The 18,384-nt window shown below is 37.5% G+C and overlaps 2 protein-coding genes across 2 annotated transcripts; one reads left to right on the forward strand and one right to left on the reverse strand.

Moving 5' to 3' along the window:
• The first annotated feature begins 1,399 nt into the window (after positions 1 to 1,399).
• LOC106946047 (ATR-interacting protein-like) lies at positions 1,400 to 9,630 on the forward strand. The gene is made up of 17 exons (XM_015030127.1): positions 1,400 to 1,725; positions 2,731 to 3,025; positions 3,463 to 3,633; positions 3,715 to 3,806; positions 4,030 to 4,175; positions 4,300 to 4,401; positions 5,364 to 5,457; positions 5,842 to 6,006; positions 6,273 to 6,534; positions 6,628 to 6,672; positions 6,764 to 6,942; positions 7,861 to 7,997; positions 8,145 to 8,236; positions 8,526 to 8,609; positions 8,686 to 8,758; positions 8,846 to 9,037; positions 9,340 to 9,630. Exons 2-17 carry the CDS (start codon positions 2,732 to 2,734, stop codon positions 9,411 to 9,413), a joined length of 2,202 nt encoding a protein of 733 aa, XP_014885613.1. The 5' UTR covers positions 1,400 to 1,725; position 2,731; the 3' UTR covers positions 9,414 to 9,630.
• A 1,061-nt stretch (positions 9,631 to 10,691) lies between these two features.
• On the reverse strand, positions 10,692 to 17,799 carry LOC106946048 (tribbles homolog 2-like). The gene is made up of 4 exons (XM_015030128.1): positions 17,246 to 17,799; positions 13,663 to 13,947; positions 13,256 to 13,548; positions 10,692 to 13,138 (listed from the first exon to the last, which is right to left on the reverse strand). The coding sequence occupies exons 2-4, from the start codon at positions 13,933 to 13,935 to the stop codon at positions 12,649 to 12,651; spliced, it is 1,056 nt and encodes a 351-aa protein (XP_014885614.1). The 5' UTR covers positions 13,936 to 13,947; positions 17,246 to 17,799; the 3' UTR covers positions 10,692 to 12,648.
• Between the last annotated feature and the right edge of the window lie 585 nt (positions 17,800 to 18,384).

Consider the following 18,384-nt stretch of genomic DNA (forward strand, 5'->3'; position numbering starts at 1 on the left):
ATGAACGTGATGATGATGAAGATGATGGGTGCATCTGGATGCCTGTAGCTGAGCTCTGCCATTTTTGTACTAAAGTGCGGAGGCGGAAAGAAAGAGCGATGGAGAGTGAGCATGTGTGCTTTACCCACTCACACACACACACACCCATACTGTAGAGCTTCAGCTGCGACACACAGACCTGTCTGTGGCTAAAAATGGAAAGCATACTTGCTGTTGCTGAGAAGCCACAAGAAGGCTCAAAATGAGGCAAGTGTACATGCAGAGATTCTTATTTGCATACATCCTGAAAGAATATCGGAGATATAAAAATTACAATATTAAAATATGTTTTAATGACTTTATCTTATCATCAAGCAGCAACAGTTAAACGTCCTAAGGCACCTAATCTTCTGTAATTATAAAATGTTCCAGGGCCTTTTAAAGAAGGTGCTCCATTGATACCCCTTTGATTGATCAGTATGTTCAATTGAATGTCTCATGCAACTAACTATTTAACCACATTATCAATGAATTGGAACATAATTTATGTGTCTTTTTTTCCCTTATCACATTTATTTATGTAAACAGGGACAGGACACAATAACAAAAACATGTATAGTATTTGTAAATACACCAGATTATACCCCAAGTCTGTTTGCTTTTGCCGTGACTGATTAGTATTAATATACAAAATAATATCACATCCTAGAAATTCCTCTTAAAATATACACAGAATTATGTCAAACATAAGGGAAAGAAAAAAACTCTGTGTTGTATCAGTGTCATCTTTCAGTTGGTGTGTTTTTTATGCTAGTAAGCCCATCTTTTATATTGGTGATAAACATATTCAGGACGTGATACAGACTGTGAACTTAAGTATTTATAACTGTGTATGACTCTCAGATTATCCAGGATTAAGTTTATCTGTGTAGGAGTTTCTTGGTGGCTCCAAACAACAGATGTATTTGATTTTTGACATTGAAGTAAGGAAATATTATTATTCATAGGGAAGCCTTAAGATAAAGATTTTCTGACAGTTTCCTTTTTTTCCAAATTTGTTTCTTGCTTATCATGTGTAACTGGATATAATGTCTAAGTTTTAGAACTAAGGTGTTCCAAAGTGTTAAATTGGTTTAGCTACAACTGAAAAACCAAGCATGTGTAATAAATACATCTTATATATCTTATGTGTCTGTCTTAAATGTTTTTGAATTGCATACAAATGACTACTTTTTACTTCTACTTAAGTAAAAATAGAGTGAAGTAGTTTTACTCCAATTACAGTAAACTTTTTGGCGACGATACCCACTTCTATTCTATTCTATTCTATTCTATTCTATTCTATTCTATTCTATTCTATTCTATTCGCGTTTAGTACTTTTTGTCTTCAGTCGGGTCTTGTAGGACCAATGTAAGCGAATGAACGTCAATGACTGGTCAGGTTCTCCAAACTGTCTTGTGATTGGTTAGATTTGTGGAAGTATAGCAGCGGGTAGTACAATAACGTGACTTCATATTGTTTGTTTTATGTTTTACTGTTTTAATAACTTATTTTTATATAGCTGTCTTCGGGAACAGTTGTAAAATCTGTGTCTGTATATTTTTTGAATAAGGTGTTACAAGATAGCTGCATATTATTGTGACAGAGTTAGCTTAGCGGGCTAACTTCCCATTGGAACCACGATAGTTAGCATTAGCGTCCAAGGAGCTACAACAACAACAGTAGTAGCTTCACCGAGAGACGAGGTAACAACTCCATTACAAGCTCATGCAACTTCTCACGATTTGTTAATTTCGCATTTCTTTGACTTTTTTTTAATTTTAAAGCAAATGTAATTAAATCGCACAATAGACACCTGCTTCATTCTGATGTCACCATGCTTTTCAGTAACTATGATGGGAAAATTTCAAACGATATTCATATCAAAACATACATTTTTATCTATCAGAGAAATAAAACAGTGTTTAAATAATAACATGATAATATCCTTTATGTCGTTTCAATTTTAATTGAAACATGTTATAAGTTTCCGTAACGCAAGTTACAGAAACTGCTCAATTTCCAAAAAAGAAATTAGATATTGCCATCTAATGTTGAACAAGGGAATTTTTATTGATATTGATTTTTAATGGTTAGACTAAATATCAGAAATTTGACCTGTCATTGTAATATTTGTCCTGACAAAAGTTATTAATGCAGAATATTATATTTTTGCCACTTAGAAAACCACATGATAAATGATACCTAGAGGTTGTATATTTTATTGATGGTAGTTCTTAAACTGTTAATTCTGTTAGAAAAAGTATGAAGTTCATGGCATTCTAAAATGATGAAAATGACATGAGACTGTGCAGAGATGGTGCGTTTCCAAAAGAAAAAAGTTTAGAGAAAAAAGTCTAACTTTTATTACATAAAAGTTTCACATTTTCTCTGATAGAGTTGGATGTATGCTGTAATTTATTTATTTTGAACATGATAGTAGTATAAAATCATGCACAAGAACAATGACAGTAAAGCCCAGAAGAGTTTTCCTTTTTGCCTTTTGTGACAAATTTCTGAATGTGTTTTTCTTTTTAGGGTTCAATTGAATGTTACATTTACTTTGAAATGGTGCTTTAAACACTTTTACCGCTAACGGATAAGTATAAGGTTGATACTACTGTAGTAGCGAAGCAGACTAACAGATGCTGAAATTTTGGAGTCCCTAAAAATCCAGTTGGTCACTCCATCTGCTCCTTTGCCCTTCACAGCATGAATTGCCCACCCACAAAACGCCTCAGAGGCCTTAACCAGGATGTTGTGACAGCAGTTGCATCTGATGACCCTTTTGGAGATGATGAGGAATTCACCCAGGATGACTTCGATGAAATAGACATCATCGCCTCACAGGCCTTCACTTCGGCAGTAGCAGCATCCACACCGAACGAGCCAGCGCCTGGGTCCACCTGGACATCCTCTGCAGGCCAAAACAAATCTGCAAAAGGGTCAAACAGGGGAGACTCCTACAGACTCCTGGAGGCCCAGCATGCAGAGCTGAAGAGGAAGGTGAGATGTAGTGATTTTACAAAATATCTCCATTCACAGGCATCTTATGTCCCTGTGCTACTTTGTTGAAACCCAAGCTATGTTTGTCCCATCTTCAGCAGCTTTCCTTTGTGGTTTCCCTGTGTGTTGCTGTGATACCTATGAAAATATTTTGTTTCCTATTTGTTTAATATGTGACAATATATTCTTGAAATTATAACAAACCTGAGTAAATATTTAATTTACATAGGGTAACAAAACTGTGTAACCTAGTAAAGTTAATTTGGATCAAATCTGCAAAATGATTGACAGAGAATCATTTCAGCTTTCTGAACTACAAGGTAGTTATTGTTCACTGCCTTTTTAAAAGAGTGAGTGGATAAACACTGGAGCAGTTTAAGAATGTTTTGCATTTTACACTCCATATTTTTAAATGTGAGTTGGGTGTATGTTGTTAGTTAAACGAGGTGGAAGAGGAGATTCTGTTGAAGAGCGGCGAGATCCGTGTCCTGAGAGACTCTCTGAAAGCAGCTCAGCAAGAAAAGGAAACTCAGAGACAGAACCAGGTTCTCCTGGAGACTCAGAGGCAGCGAGAGCAGAGCGACAGGGAGAAGGAGCTCAACAAGAAGGTGAGGATGTAGAGGATATGGACACACACGTACAGAGCTGGTAATCCTTTAAAGCAACTCTGACATGTTTTTTATGCACAGGTTCTGTCTCTGCAGTCTGAGCTGCAGTTTAAAGAAGCAGAAATCAATGAGATGAAGACCAAACTTCTCAGTTCAGACAAAAACAAGACTAGGTAGGCACCTCCTATTTTATCACCATCTTTTATAATGAAATGCTACATGTTCTCTAGCTGCATATAGTTATTTTTTTTCTGGTTAATTTTTTCTCATCAGCCATGTAATGGCAGCTTTTTTATTTTTGAAGCTCCAGCTCCAAAGTGACAAGCAGTTCTTATTGACTATCATGACATATTAACAAATGAGTTTTCTGCTCACCCATAAATTTTATTTTTTTAGTCCTAAAGTGCTCAGCACTCTCACCCAGATGCATCAGATGAGTGGCAGCTCCTCCTCCTCTCCAATAGGAAACGGTTTCATCACCAAGGAGACATTTGGAGCGCAGATTTCATCACGAGTGACGCCGGTGAAAACTCTGAGAGATGGTGAGTCACAAGATCTGTTGTCATGAAATCCTGAAATAGCCAAACGTTTGTCTTATCCGTACTTACAGTTAAGCTGTGTGTGTGTGTGTGTGTGTGTGTGTGTGTGTGTGTGTTTGTAATGCAGCAGCAGACAGAGGAGTATCTAAGAGAAGAACTGGTGATGGACAGGATATTTCTCATCCAGATCCGTTCCTGTCTGCCAGACGTGCAAAGATGCAGCACAAAGGTTCGTTTCCTTGACCAGCTGCTTCTAAAGGACTCCTGGCAGATTTATAATTTGTTGATATTTCATCACACACAGCTGTGCTACTTGCTTAGCAAGTGATGAGAAAATATAAGCTTGTTTCACCTATGGGGATTAGTGTAAATATATTTTAGTTCTGAAAATATGCCAAGATAATTTGTTGTGCTTGATTAAACTAATAATTTAGGATGTCCTCATCTGTTTTTCTGTCCCTGATACTGATCTGAGTCAGGTAACAATAGGCACAAATACTCTACATATCATCAGTATTACTATTGTATCTCACTTTACTCCTCCATCAGTGTCTTTTAGGAGGCTGCAATCTAACTATCTGTGTTTTTTAATGGGGAGAGATGTGATTGTGTCAATCAGAGGTTCTCAGGAGAAAATATAATATGCTACTCCAACTCAAGGACAACTATGTTATGATAGGATAACTACAATATTAGTGCTAACTACTGCTTTAGTTTAAAATTTAAACTAAAGCAGGGAGATCTGTGTGTGTATATATAGATATATATAAACATTCTGCTATTTAATGGAACAGAACGAACAGCCAAAAAATGACTGTGTTACATTTACAGGTGCGTCTTAAAAAACTGAAATACCCATAACAATTTAAGTGATTCAGTTCAAAAACACATGTTCCCTATATATAAAAAATACAATTACACACAGAGTGATTTATACTGCATTCAGATGTTTCTGCGTGATGATCTAATGTAATATCCATATTTTCTGAAAAAATGAAATTCGGATTTTCATTAGCTGTAAGCCAATATCATCAAAATGTTTGAAATATATCACTGTGTGTAATGAATTTTCACATTTTAAGTTGAGTTGCTGCAACAAATAAACTTTTTGATCATTTTCAAATGAACTGAGATCTACCTGTATCATGAGAGTTCTTTTCGTCCTGTTTGTGGTTCTGTTTTGTCCACTAGGAGGCGTCCTGCTTGGGGTGCTGCTGCAGCAGCCATTGGTTCCTAGCAGCCTTGGTCTCTCCCACCTGCTGTCGATGAGTGTGGCTGAATATAGGTAAACACCTTGACCATGAACAAAGACTATAACTTCCGCAATCCATTTTTGTAGAAGGCCCAGATAGCAGGAGTTTCAGAGGGAAAACGGCAGGGTTAAATGTTTGATGTTTCAGAATACGTCAGAATTAGGAATAGGTGTTTGCATTATCCCAGAAATGACAAAAGAAACTCAAGTTAAAGACTAATTCTATGAAAAGCATCATAGACTCTCCTCTGAAATGTATGTTTTTTTTTGTTTTTTTTTTTAATAAATAAAGATTTGAAGGAATATTGCATGTGACTTCATCTTCAGGCAACTGTGTCTTAAGCAGAACCTGTTATAGCTTCTGAACATGTAATCTTCACTGATGATTCTTTTGCTTTTATTTCGTTGTCGGTTCAGTCAGCTGTCCATCAGCCCTCAGCTCCACTCTGATCCCCTAGAGGGCGCCAGCACCGTTGGAGCCAACAGAGCTCCTCTGAGTTTGGTCCAAAGCCTGGCTGCGACCGGACTCAACCTGCTGAGCCAGAGTCAAACGACCATCGCCGTCAGCAACAGAGACAACAGGTAGTCTGACAGACTGAGGCTTTTCTAAAAGCTTTACTAAACTGTCCACATAGTGAAGCATCCAGAACCATAAATGATAACATACCTAAAGTATTTTCTGGACAACAGAGTCCTCTTGTGGTCAGATGTTGTAACAGCAACATTGAGATCACAACTGGTGCAAACCCAACTTTCAATGTAGTTATTCCTTTTAGCACCAGACTTTATCTATAGTTATAATTTGATATTGAGAATTTTTTTTTTTTTTTTAAATCTGTTTTGTGTAGGTCATGTCCTGGAGCGGTCTTCCTGCTTCCTCTGTTAGATCTTCATCTTTCTCAGCTCTGTTGCACTTTAGAGTCTCTTGGCTCCTCTTCCACTGGGATTTATGGGTCAGACTCCACCACTACCAGCTCAATCCCAGCGGGCCAAACAGAGTCTCCTGTACTGGGGAGACTGGATGAGGCTGGCATCACAGGTTTCAGAGTGGAGGACACTGGCTTGACAGCACTCAAGCTTCTTTACCTACTTTTGGCCCAAAGTGATGAGGTGAGGAGATACATGTATTTAAAGGAAGATTTGAATTATTTATACTTCAAGACTTTTTAAATTTTTTATGTTAATATTAATGTTCCACTTCAGGTGGTGGAAGCGGTGTTGTTGAGGAAGAACCAGACTACAGGCAAGGTACAGGAAAATCTAAATTATGCTAAATTTTAACATATTTATACATCAGCTGCTTTTCTTTGATATAGACTTGTTTCTCATCTGTTTGTAGACTGATCGCTCTGATGCACACATGGGCCTTTGCTCCCAGAATGCCTTGCTGCAGTCGTTGCTCCACTTGTGTGACGCGCGTCTCAGTGGTAACAGCGCTCAGAAAGAGAAGCTCTTCCTTAACGCTTTGAAGACGCTGTGTATCCTCATAAAACGGACACCTCCCACGCACTCTGACAGGTACATTTACGTCAACTTTTTTTATATATATATTTAGCCACAGTGCAGAGATTTAACGATAAGTACTAAACATTCGTCATAGTAAAATCTATCACTTTACCTCATTGGAAATGACAATAGTATAGATTAGAAACAAGTGAAGTTGAAATCAGTTGTCTGACTTTAAATCAGATGTATTCCATGTATTCTTCATGGAAGTACCAGAGTAATATTAAAACAAGTATGACATAAACACACTTTAAACATGAAATGTAGAAATGCAAAAACTGTTTGCTTGGCTTTTTCTGATTACTAGAAAGTCCCTAATGGTTTCCCTTTGCCTGGTTGGGTCGATCTAAATAATGATGAAAGATAAAAAGTAGTTAAAGAGGAAACTACTGACGTTTACAAGATTCCTACACTGTCCGGAAAGTTTGAGGAAAGAAAGTAGAGTATCCAATTTTTTTTTGTATCTTTTTGTTAAAAAGTTGTAACGTGTTCACTGATTGGAATAAGAACAGATTTTTTTCTTTTAGTTTTTGACTGACTGACCATTTAGAACAGATCAGGCTGAAAATCAACTGATTCTGACCAGGAATCCGCAAGCTCCAAACAGCAGAAATCCTGTTATCATGAATAAATCCAGGGTGAATCCCACCGAGTGTGTCCCCGCAGGACAAGAGGGCTCTCCTGTGCCCAGACTTCTCGTCGAGAAAATTTGACCAATTGCATTGAGAGACCGGTTTACCAGATCCATAATTTGTAGATTTGGAGGATGTCCAAAGAAAGGCTCCAAAAATATAGAAAAAGACAGTTCAAAAACGGAGCAAGCAGGGCAGGAATGGGCAGGGAGGGAGCAGAGGAAAAAAGCATGCGCCTTCACTGAGGGCAAGAGAGGAATCAATGATGGATATGACTTCCTTTTTCCTTATATTTTAGGCTCCAGTGTGTGTTGCAGGTGGTATGTCTGTGTTTAGCACAAGACACCAGGGTGCAGACGGTTTCAGAGTGTGTGTCTGTTCTCACAGCCATGTCTGACCATCCGACTCTGGCCAAGCAGCTCTGTTCCCAACACGGTGAGAAAAATCCTCTGACTTCAACTCTGATGTAATTTGATAGCACTTACTCACTCTGGAATCACTGATTTTTATTTTGTTTAAAAAAAAATTATATTTCTTGTTAAATAGTTTATTTTTCTCTTTTTCGTCTCTATTTTGCTGCAGATACTTGTATTTTTCTTAAGTTGTTCCATTTGATTCGGACCAGACCAGATACACTAGCTACACATGCCGACTGGATTTTGCTGGACCTGCAGGTAATATCAACTGATGTATTTTTCCATATGAATGAGGGAAGTTTTTAGTAGTAAATACCACAATACTGGTAAAGTATAGAAATCATATAATTTTGTAAAATCAGAAATCATGGCTCTTTCCTTCAGTTTTTTTCTGACTCTTGCAAAAGCATCTTCCATGTTTTCATCTGTGAATTGCACGTTCATCTTTTTTTTTTTTTTTACACTAAAAATTAACTATGTAAGAACAGAGAATGCTGGAAAATTAAATAAGTTTGGGATTCACTGTGTTTTCGCTGTTGCACCCCAGGTTGTGCGCTTGTTGAGCCGAGTGACTCAGAGAACAGAGAGCTGGACAAGCAGCAAGTCAAGCCCCTGCCAGTGTTACAGTGAGGTAGATAACTCTCATCCTGACTTCTGTTTCATGTTGAAAATTTTCTTGCCACACAATTTTCTCTGTTTCTTTACAGTTGGTTCAGGCGGTTGTAATCATTTTCCATCGTCAGTGGTTGGATATTCGCGGCTCTCAAGAGCAAACCTCTGGTAAATTGGGGGGAAAAAAATAAGAAAGGGACTCTCTTGAACATGCAATAAGTCCTGATTGGCTGTTTTCTTGTTTTTTTCTTTCAGCATCCAGCTCGTCTTGCTGGAGCGGCCCAGCCGCATCACTTCTCAGAGAGTCTCTGCTGCTTCTACATTGGCTGCTGCTGCATCACACGAGCTTCTCTGAAAGCTGCCGGCCGGTGTTGCACATGTATGACCAGATGATCCCTGCTGTGCGTGAAACATTGAGCAAGATCTCTGATCTGAGTGACAGCGAAGGTACCTGTACACAAAACATGAATAATCTTCCATCTTTAAAGCGGAGTGTGTGCTTAGCACTCTAGCAGAAGTTGAATATTTGGTAGATCACTGGTTTCCCTGTTCATTAGATAACTAGAAAGCATCTTATTAATGTACAAATTGATTTTTAGCAAACTAAGTGCCAATTTTCTCTGGGTGATAAGCATTAAAAACACATCCAGTTATATTTGAAAATCCTCATATGACCAGTTTTCTATTTTTGATTCACACAGCAAAGTAATGGCTGTTTCCGTTTTACCTGGAATGTTTCTGTTCGTCAGAGCTGGCCTTGGAGGAGATCTGCCGCTCCGACGCCGATGACACCGACGATATGGACACTGACGTCGCCTCGTAGCCTGGTGCTGCTGCTGAAATATGAACGACCGCCTACAGGCTGATCAAATAATTCAGAATAAGATCAGGTCAGAACAGAAACTTTGTGTTAAGCACTTTATCTGATGTAAACACAACAAAAATGATGGATCAGAGCTGAGCTTTGACAGAAGTATCAAAGAATCATTTTGCTTTTTGATGGATTTAATAAAAAATTAGATGAATGAATCAGAGCTTTCAGTGAGCATTGTCAGCTGTTTTCTGTTTTACTTTAATAACCAGTCCTCACTAATTCCTGTAACAAGTTAAATATTGCACAACTTTTAAAACTGTCACAAACAGAAAATGAAAATCTTTATTTGGATGTTCTTGGGATGTCCTAAAGATTTTAATGACACAAATACATTAATCAACTTTGCATATTTTCCTCTGAATTGCTGTCGAACTTTTTTTATTTATTCATTACCTCCCAGATAAAGGAAAAATGAATTAACATTTTTTCAAACTCAATTTTCTGTTTTATTTGTTTTTTTTTTGTTTGTTTGTTTTTTGGAGTGTAAAATGTTTTTTAAATTTTGCACATCCAGCAATCAAGTTGCTTGGTAACTTTTTCCCCTGAATGATCATTAAATTATTCAGGTAATTTAAGAAAATTGACAAACTTGTGTTGAGGACATTGAACTATTTTTAACAGCCTTTTTTAGTAATTAGCACTGCTTTACTGGTTTTATTTTTTTCAAATTGTAAATATTCCTACATTTTCTGGAGTCTTCCCAGTGGCTGCCAAACCATTTATTAATGGAGATAGATTTAAGCTGCTACAATCATATTTGAGGAAGCTCTGTACTGTTCTTAAGTATCCTTAGTTATTACTGCAGTTAATCCAGTATAATTTCCTCTGCTAAAAATGTTTGCAGAAAATACATAATTGTAATCTTGATGCCAAAAGATGTTTTATCTGCCAAATTGAGAAAAAACACATTTATTCATATCACTTGTATATATGAAGTTTTAAACCATCATGAAAAAAAAATCAACCAAAACATCATCTTTAGCAACACTAGACCCCGATGACTGGATCAGTGGACTCAGTTTTATATCTATTCCAGGTTGGATCAGCCTCAAACTCTGCATTTTATTATTGTGGCTTTTTGACGAGCTGTTTTTTTTAGAGTATCATTGAGCAAATAGCAAGATTATTTTACCTGGGCTGTGTAGTTGAGTATCCAGCCCGAAAACCAATGTTGAATGGAAATTGTAGCCCAAAATATTCAGAAAAAGACCCGTTTTGAGACCAGAACAACTTTAAACAGCCTTTATTTATTCTGTCACAACTGAAAACAGAAATTGCACTGTACTCTAAAACAAAAGGCATCCTGTTAGCAGGCGTAAAGCTTGTTGGGTAGTGATTTTCTTCATCACTTACAGGAGGACGGCAAATTACGAAATTATTTCAATTATTTCAAAATCAGCGTCATAGTATTTTTTTTTTCCTTATTGTAAGTCAAGTGCTCAAAATATATCCTCATTGTCCTGAAATGTGATTAAGTGGCTAATCTACTCCAGGTTTTTAATGCAATCTGCACTATAAAATGCCCAAAAATAGATGTTTTATACTGCTGCAACTTTAAGAAAATAATGTTTTAGTTACATTTTGTTCACATTAATTCTGATCAAAAAACATTTTTTTTCACTCAATACCCAAAGTATTTTTCGTGCAACTAAAGCAGAATTTTTGCTAATTACCAAATTCAGCTTATTTAGTTTTAACTGGATAAAACAAAATAAAAACATTGATTGTCTGAAAACTAAAGACACATTTAAGTTGAATTAATCTTTCTGCTCAGCAACACACTCTTTAAAACAGTGAACCATCCTCAACAGAATTTATAAATGTAAACACTTGAAAGGAGTTCTGCCTCTTGAGGCGCCACCTCCTTCAGAGACTCAAATTTAAATTTTGTGGTATTTTCAGGTGTTTTTCCTCCAACACATTTAACTAGCATCTCTACATCAGTAAATGACGAAGCTCATTTTTAAGTATTTGCAAAAGAAACAATGTTTTTCTTTTGTGTGTTGAGTCAAATTTCTCATTTTCCAGACTTAAAAGGTCTGCTACTTCAAAACTGAGTTACATAAAGGAAAAGTTCCCACACTGCATTGGTGTGCCTGAACACCCCTTGTATGTTAAAACTATGGGAGAGTAGCTGCAGTATAGATGGTTAGAAAACAAAACATTCTAATTCTTTAGATGAATGTTGATATGAGACCACTTTATCTCAAAGAGGCGGGGCGAAAGCTGAGACACAACTAGAAACAGACGAAGGCACCTAAGGTTCAAGTAATCCAGGATCATACCATTGGTAGTGTTTATCACTTCATGTTTGTAAAAAAAAAAACAACAAAAAAACAAAATGACTTTTCACTGTGAGATGCAAGAACATTTTTAGAGAAATGTTTCAACCTTGAAGTTGGAATCTGGTTTTGGTTGCAAACTGATTGTCGACTGCCTGGCCGCAAATGAAGAACAGTTCAGTTTAACAAAGAAAATGTTTGAAAAAATATTATTGTGAAATAATGTATAAGCAAGTTTTGGAACTCGCCAGCAGGCAGACGTGTACTGACATACTGAAGAATATCCTATAGTTATTCCAGAAGGATCAAATTATTGGTCAAGACAATTTAAACATCAAGGAAGAACACTGGAAAAAATAGGTTAGGAACTGTGAAATCCAAAAAAAACAGAAAAACTTTTTAGGACCTGAAAGATATCTTGAGTGATTGTAACCTGAGAAAATGTACAAATTTGGGAAATCTAGTTCGTGAAAATAAATACAGTTTTTCTGTGCTAAAAACTGATCTAATAAGCAATGGGATTTCTCGTGTAGTTGGAGTTCTTTAAAAAGATCAACTGAGTAACTGAATAAACTAAAATAAACTTTTTCCATCAAACACAGTTTCTTTCAAATGGCACAAGCATGTCTCACAGCCACAATGCTGCAATTCATCAGGCCCAAATTGTGGAAGAGATTGTGGGATTCGCCACAAAAAAAAATTCCCAGCCTTCAGACTTTCATCATGTTGGTTAAAAAAAAAAATCTAATTATAAATAATGCAACTCTATGCAATGTAACAAAATTTACTAATGCTCAAATGTTTAAAATGGAACCACATCCAAGTGGTGAGTTACTGTTTGACTTGTGGCCAGGCAGTGCGTTATTACAAATTCACACATGAAGGTATAGCCTATAAACATTTTATTGTTTCTCAGTCCATGTTGGCACCACTTGGTCGTCTTCCATCTGTTTGTTCTGCATTGTATTTTGGTTGTGATGCGTCTTGTGCACATTGTGGTGTTGCACACAGGGATTGGTGGTCAGCCACGGATGCATCAGCAGTTCGGATGCCTTCAGTCTCTCGGCAGGCACCTTCCTCAGCATGCAGCTAATCAGACACTTTGCCTGTGGCGACAAGCCACTGGGCAGGCTGAACACCCCACGCCGGATCTTAGCGAAAAGCGCAGCTGGCTGCGTGTCCTGAAAAGGGTATCGTCCAATCAGCATGGTGTACAGAGACACGCCCAGGCTCCATATGTCTGCAGCGCGACCCGAGTAGGAGCCATTTCCGTTGTTGAGCAGCTCGGGGCCAACGTAGGCGGGACAGCCGTGTCTGTCTCTGAGGAAGTCGTTATCAGGGTTACCGTGGAGGACTACACTGTCGTTAAGGCCGAGCAGGGCGAGACGAGTCCTGCAAAAAAACAAAACAAAAAAAATATTAACTAAAGTTCTCTGTTTTTTTTTTTTTTTTTATGTAGGATGCAGAACAATCATGGTATGAGCTATGCCACCTGGGACTGTAACCTACCTGTATTGGTCCATAAAGACGAACCGTCGTAGCTTCAGGTCCCTCAGGATGACTCCTTTATTGTGGCAGTGCACCACCGCATTCAGCATCTGAGCAAACAGACGCCCCGCCTCTTCCTCGTCCAGGCGCTTCCTGCGGCGCACGTATGCGTGCATGTCTCCATGGTGATCGGGCAGGAAGACGTACAGGTTGTCTTGACCGACCACCACATCTTGCAGATGGCAGATGTTGTCGTGTTTACCGATGCGCTCGTAGGCTGCCAACCGTTCCTGGAAACCCTGCAGAGGGAGAACCTGTAACCAGGACACACCGTTAATTGAAGTACTAAAAATTACCACCAGATGTGTTTTGGAGAATTTCGTCATATTGCCACCACTAGCAGCGTTATTAGTGTTACTCCGTCTTACCTGACAGGTATACTGCTTTTGTGTGCTTGTGTGCACGGCCCTATAGGTTTCCTCCCTCTCACAGCTTACAAACAGGAGGTACGGTCCCACTCTGGACGGGGGCTGGCTTGGGCTGGACTTGGGTGCGGGGTTTGTTGGTGTGAGGTACGAAGATAGGCCACTGGCAGAATGGGATGTCTCCAGACGGGCGAGCTTGCATTTCGGTAAGTTTTCCTGAGGCTCAGCCAGCAGCCTCTTCAGACACAGCTGACTTCTGGTTGTTGCCACGCCCATCCTCAGTTTTTACTGGTGAAGACAAGAGACATGAGATTTACTATTAACTTCTAATAACAAACATTAATTTTCATGCTGGTATTTTTGAGTCGTTGTCCTCTTCAACAAAAACCTGATGTGCAATGTGCAAAATATAATTAATATATTCTCAATAGAAATGTGGAATGCATGGAAAAATTTGTAATATCGGTGCAAACTGCCTTTTTTGAATTTTTATTTTGGAATGTTGTGGCCAAATATTGACTAATTCAAATCAAAAGACATGCAGGCAGCAATCAGCAGTTTTGATCAAAAATCCAATGTGCACACTTTGAAAGATTTCAGAATTTTCATGGAATATGATTTTTTTTTTCTTTTAGATTAACTACAATCAAATCACCTACTATATTTTACACATTCGCTATAAAAATGTAGAATGGATTAAAAAAGATCACGATATAGTTTTAAAATGCTAAAATAAGCTTAAAGCTTCTATTGGAATACAAGAAACTGACTAAATCAACCAGCGTCAGAAACCATCCAATAAATAGTTACATATTGAAAAATTTAAATGATCTCACAATAATAATATTATTATTATTGATATAACACTATTGTGTCAATTTTTTTCTTACAGAAACAGGAGGTGAAACGGCATGCTTCTAACAAAGCGCTAAAATCAACACTGGTTCATGTGTCAAATTTCAAATGCATGTTGCATTTAAGACACAGTTTTGTGTCTTAAATGGACACAAAACTATTTTTTCAGATTAATGTAATCAAGTATAATTATTTTCTCATAAATCACTTGAGACAAAACACATTTGAATGAATATTTTTGGTTATTATTAGGCTGATTCTTATCCTCACCTGCGCCCCAAATATACATCTTGTCTGTTTTTTTTGTTTGTTTTTTTTGGACGATATGTGTGAAAATGCTATTTAGTGACATATTATATTTAATTTACCTGTGTTGAATAAAGCACTTGGTTAACTTATTCTAACGAACATATTTTTATTTAAATTTACAGTAAAGCTGCTCCCTGTTGCACAACAGTGCCCTCTACAGGGGAAACTGACTCTCACTGATTCTTCCACCAAAACCTCTACAGTGACATTTTCACATAAAGTAAAAATAATGTATTAGTATCACATCTAACTGTGTTCTGCATCCCTGCTGCTTACATGTTACACGGTCGGGTCTATAGGCTCTCCTGATGCAACTTCCTGTAAGCTGACAGGCACCACAGCTTTCAGATCGTTGCATCAGAGCAAAACAGTTTATAGTTTAAAAAGGCTTTAAATACAGTCAACACCTACATGCATGCACCGCTAGGGTGTGTGTGTTTGTGTGGGTGTGTGTGAGTAAGTTTCTCATAACTTGTGGTCACCTTGGTGATACTTGGTGGAAACCGGCTGTGGGGCAACACTGCTTTCACTCCTGCTGAAACACCCTGAGTCACAATGTCACTGTGGCAACGTCATCCACCCACCCACACACACACACACACACACACATATACACACAGCAAATCTGGCCTTGTTTGACACATTTGATTGTGAAACTGTAGCTCAAAATAAAGCGATGGAGAAATCTCCAGAGATCTGACTGCTGAGTTATTCAGAAAGCAAAACCCACATGCAGAAACTTTGCACCATGTAACCTCTCATTTGGCATTTAATTCATTGTGGTGGAGACTATAAAAGTTGCTCCCTCATAAATGGGTTTCCAGTGTAATTAAAACATGACTTAGACAAGCATTTTTGTGAAAAAATGCACAAAAAGCACACCAAGAACTGTGAGTATTTCTAAACAACTTTTCTCTTGTTTATCTCAATCCTTGCTCTTGTACAGTCTTCACTGCCTAATTAAATAATAAAAAAACACCACTATTCAATAAAAATCATGAAATGCCACAGAAAATACAAAAAGACTCTGCAACTAAAAATACTTAGGCGAGATTCATTCCAAGCACCATACTCATACATTTGCTGACAGAATGAACAATCCAAGGAAATAACCTGTTATAATGTTCTGGAAGATCTTATTTAAGAAGACATATTCCACAGACCAGTTACATTCCCTTACTGTAAAAACAAACTATTTTAAACTAGAAATCTGCTGCTTCACTTCATCCAAGGAAAGAAAGCAGAGGCGCACAATATATTGAAGCAAAATCGGCATTGTTGGCATGTGCAGTATTGCAATCACAAACATCTATTTGGATATTTGTTTAAATTTTTACATTTCTGCGTAGTCATATTTTTCTGGCAAGGTGAACTGCTTTTAACTGCCCTTATTGCCCTCATCTGATGTATATCTTTTGTGGCTAAGATGCTAAAACTGAGACAGAGTGGTGGAGACAGTGTGTCATGATAAGGAAAGAAATGAGTCAGAAGCATGTGGCGTAATCCTAGTCAATATCGACAATACAACTTTTAGCAACAGTGTTAAAATTTCATATGTTCCTCATATTTCACAGCCCTTTAAGAATTCAAATCAAAACATAAACAAATATTTCAAATATAGACTCAGTGCTTTCTCACACTTCCGCTAAAATAAGCAGCAAAAACAGTCAAGAAAATGTGCGCTGGTTGGAGGTTTGACAAGGAGGCAAACTGATACGTTATTTATTTTTCTATTTTAAATAAAACGGCACAAATATATATATATATATATATATATATATATATATATATATATATATATATATATATATATATATATATATATATATATATATATATATATATAAAGTGACATTTAGGTTAACAGTTTTTTTTTATTTGGTTTTTGAAAGTCAACGGCTGTACATAATGGATGCATTCAATCCTGGCTTAGGAGTCATCTGAGCATTGTTTCCGATGTACAGTGCAAGGAATCAGCTTTAATATCACTGCAAATGGTGTGTGACTATATATGCATCTTTAGACTCTTCTGTTTTGTATTCCTTTAAATCAAGCTACACTTATGGATTGATTTATTAAATAACAGCCAGTATCACTTTTCTTTCTTAATATAGCTGGAAAAAATAACAGTAGAAAAGTGCATGCTGAGTTGAATTTAAAAAGTTGAAGAGAATTGTTTTTGTTTTATTTTGGTTCTGACTTGGATTCAGTTCAGTTGAATTTAAATCTAAACAACAACAACAAGAAAACTATTTCTGAAAAGGTGCTTTTGTTACTCGCATATAAACAACTCAGAGAAAATGACCTAATATTTAATATCTGACATTGCATTTTCAGCACTAATGTTCACTTCAGGCTGAATATTTAAATACATTTCCATGCCACCAGCAGCAGTTCTGCTGGTCTCAGGTCAGTTTCTTACCTTTGGAATGACTTCAGGTGCGGACTGCTGGTCAGCTCAGTAAAATCACTCTGAAGATGGTTTTGGTCACTTGTCCGCGCAGCAGAGTTGCTAAACAAATATCTGAAAAGCGCTCCTAATCTCTTCAAGCTGAATTCCGACTGGGACCAGTCACTATGACACTGGGAGAACTGGAGGTGACGTCTTTGCGCCTTCCTGTCGTTTCAGTTGCGCAACCTGTCGTTGGTCCGTCAGCTGGTGGTCGCTGAGTTTTATATTGCGGATGAAGTTAAATAAATGAAGATCATTTATCGACGGAGAATTCCAATAAAAAAAATTGCAGTGTAATTAAAAATGAAACTTGTTGAGTCTTTGTTGTTATTTCCGAAAAAGGGCGTTCAAAGGCAGTCCTGCCGCTTTATCAGCAGAAAGCCGAATAGAGTCGGTCTAGTTTATCTCCCCGCCGCTTTCAGCTGACCCTGATGCTGGTTCTCCAGAACTTTCAGCTGGACTCTGGGGCTCCGACTGACTCCGGGTTTGTTTGGTTTCGTTGTTTCCTCCCGCGGTGGCGTCAACCCGGAGGGGCGGAGCTTCGATGTTGCAATCCACGGCAGGTCGGTCGTCAGACAGAGCCGATCTAAAGGGGAGCGGGGCATACCTCACGCATTTCCGCTTGTCATTATGTCTTGTAAGTCACAGTCTAAAATTATCTGATGTTCACAAGTAAAACCAAATGGTGACATGTAATCTGGAGACTACATGACATGTCGCAATATGTGTGGCTGTTCTTGTTTTTCTTGTTTTCGTTTCGGTCAACCACGTTTTTTAAAATGAACTCTGCGCTTTAAGGCTACCCAATTTTACATAGTATTTCCAAATCAGAATGAGGATTTCAAGTATCCCGAATGAAATTAATCCTACAGAATGATCTAAACACCATTTATTAAAAGTAAATAAAATGTTAGTCTTTTAAAAGGAAAACTATCCTGGATTATTCTGATACTAGTTAGAGTATCTGAAAGAGTGTTTAACTTTAGAATGGTCTGATGGGGATATTTTTAACTTCTGCTGTATAGTTAGGTAGAATTATTTTAAAGCACATCTTTTCAAGAACTAGATTCCCCTTAGTACAATTAAGTTTTCCTTCAAGACTTCTGAAT

This window comes from Poecilia latipinna, unplaced genomic scaffold, assembly GCF_001443285.1.
Source record: "Poecilia latipinna isolate Pla-1442-1.1 unplaced genomic scaffold, P_latipinna-1.0 Scaffold174, whole genome shotgun sequence".
NCBI classification, from domain to species: Eukaryota; Metazoa; Chordata; class Actinopteri; order Cyprinodontiformes; family Poeciliidae; genus Poecilia; species Poecilia latipinna.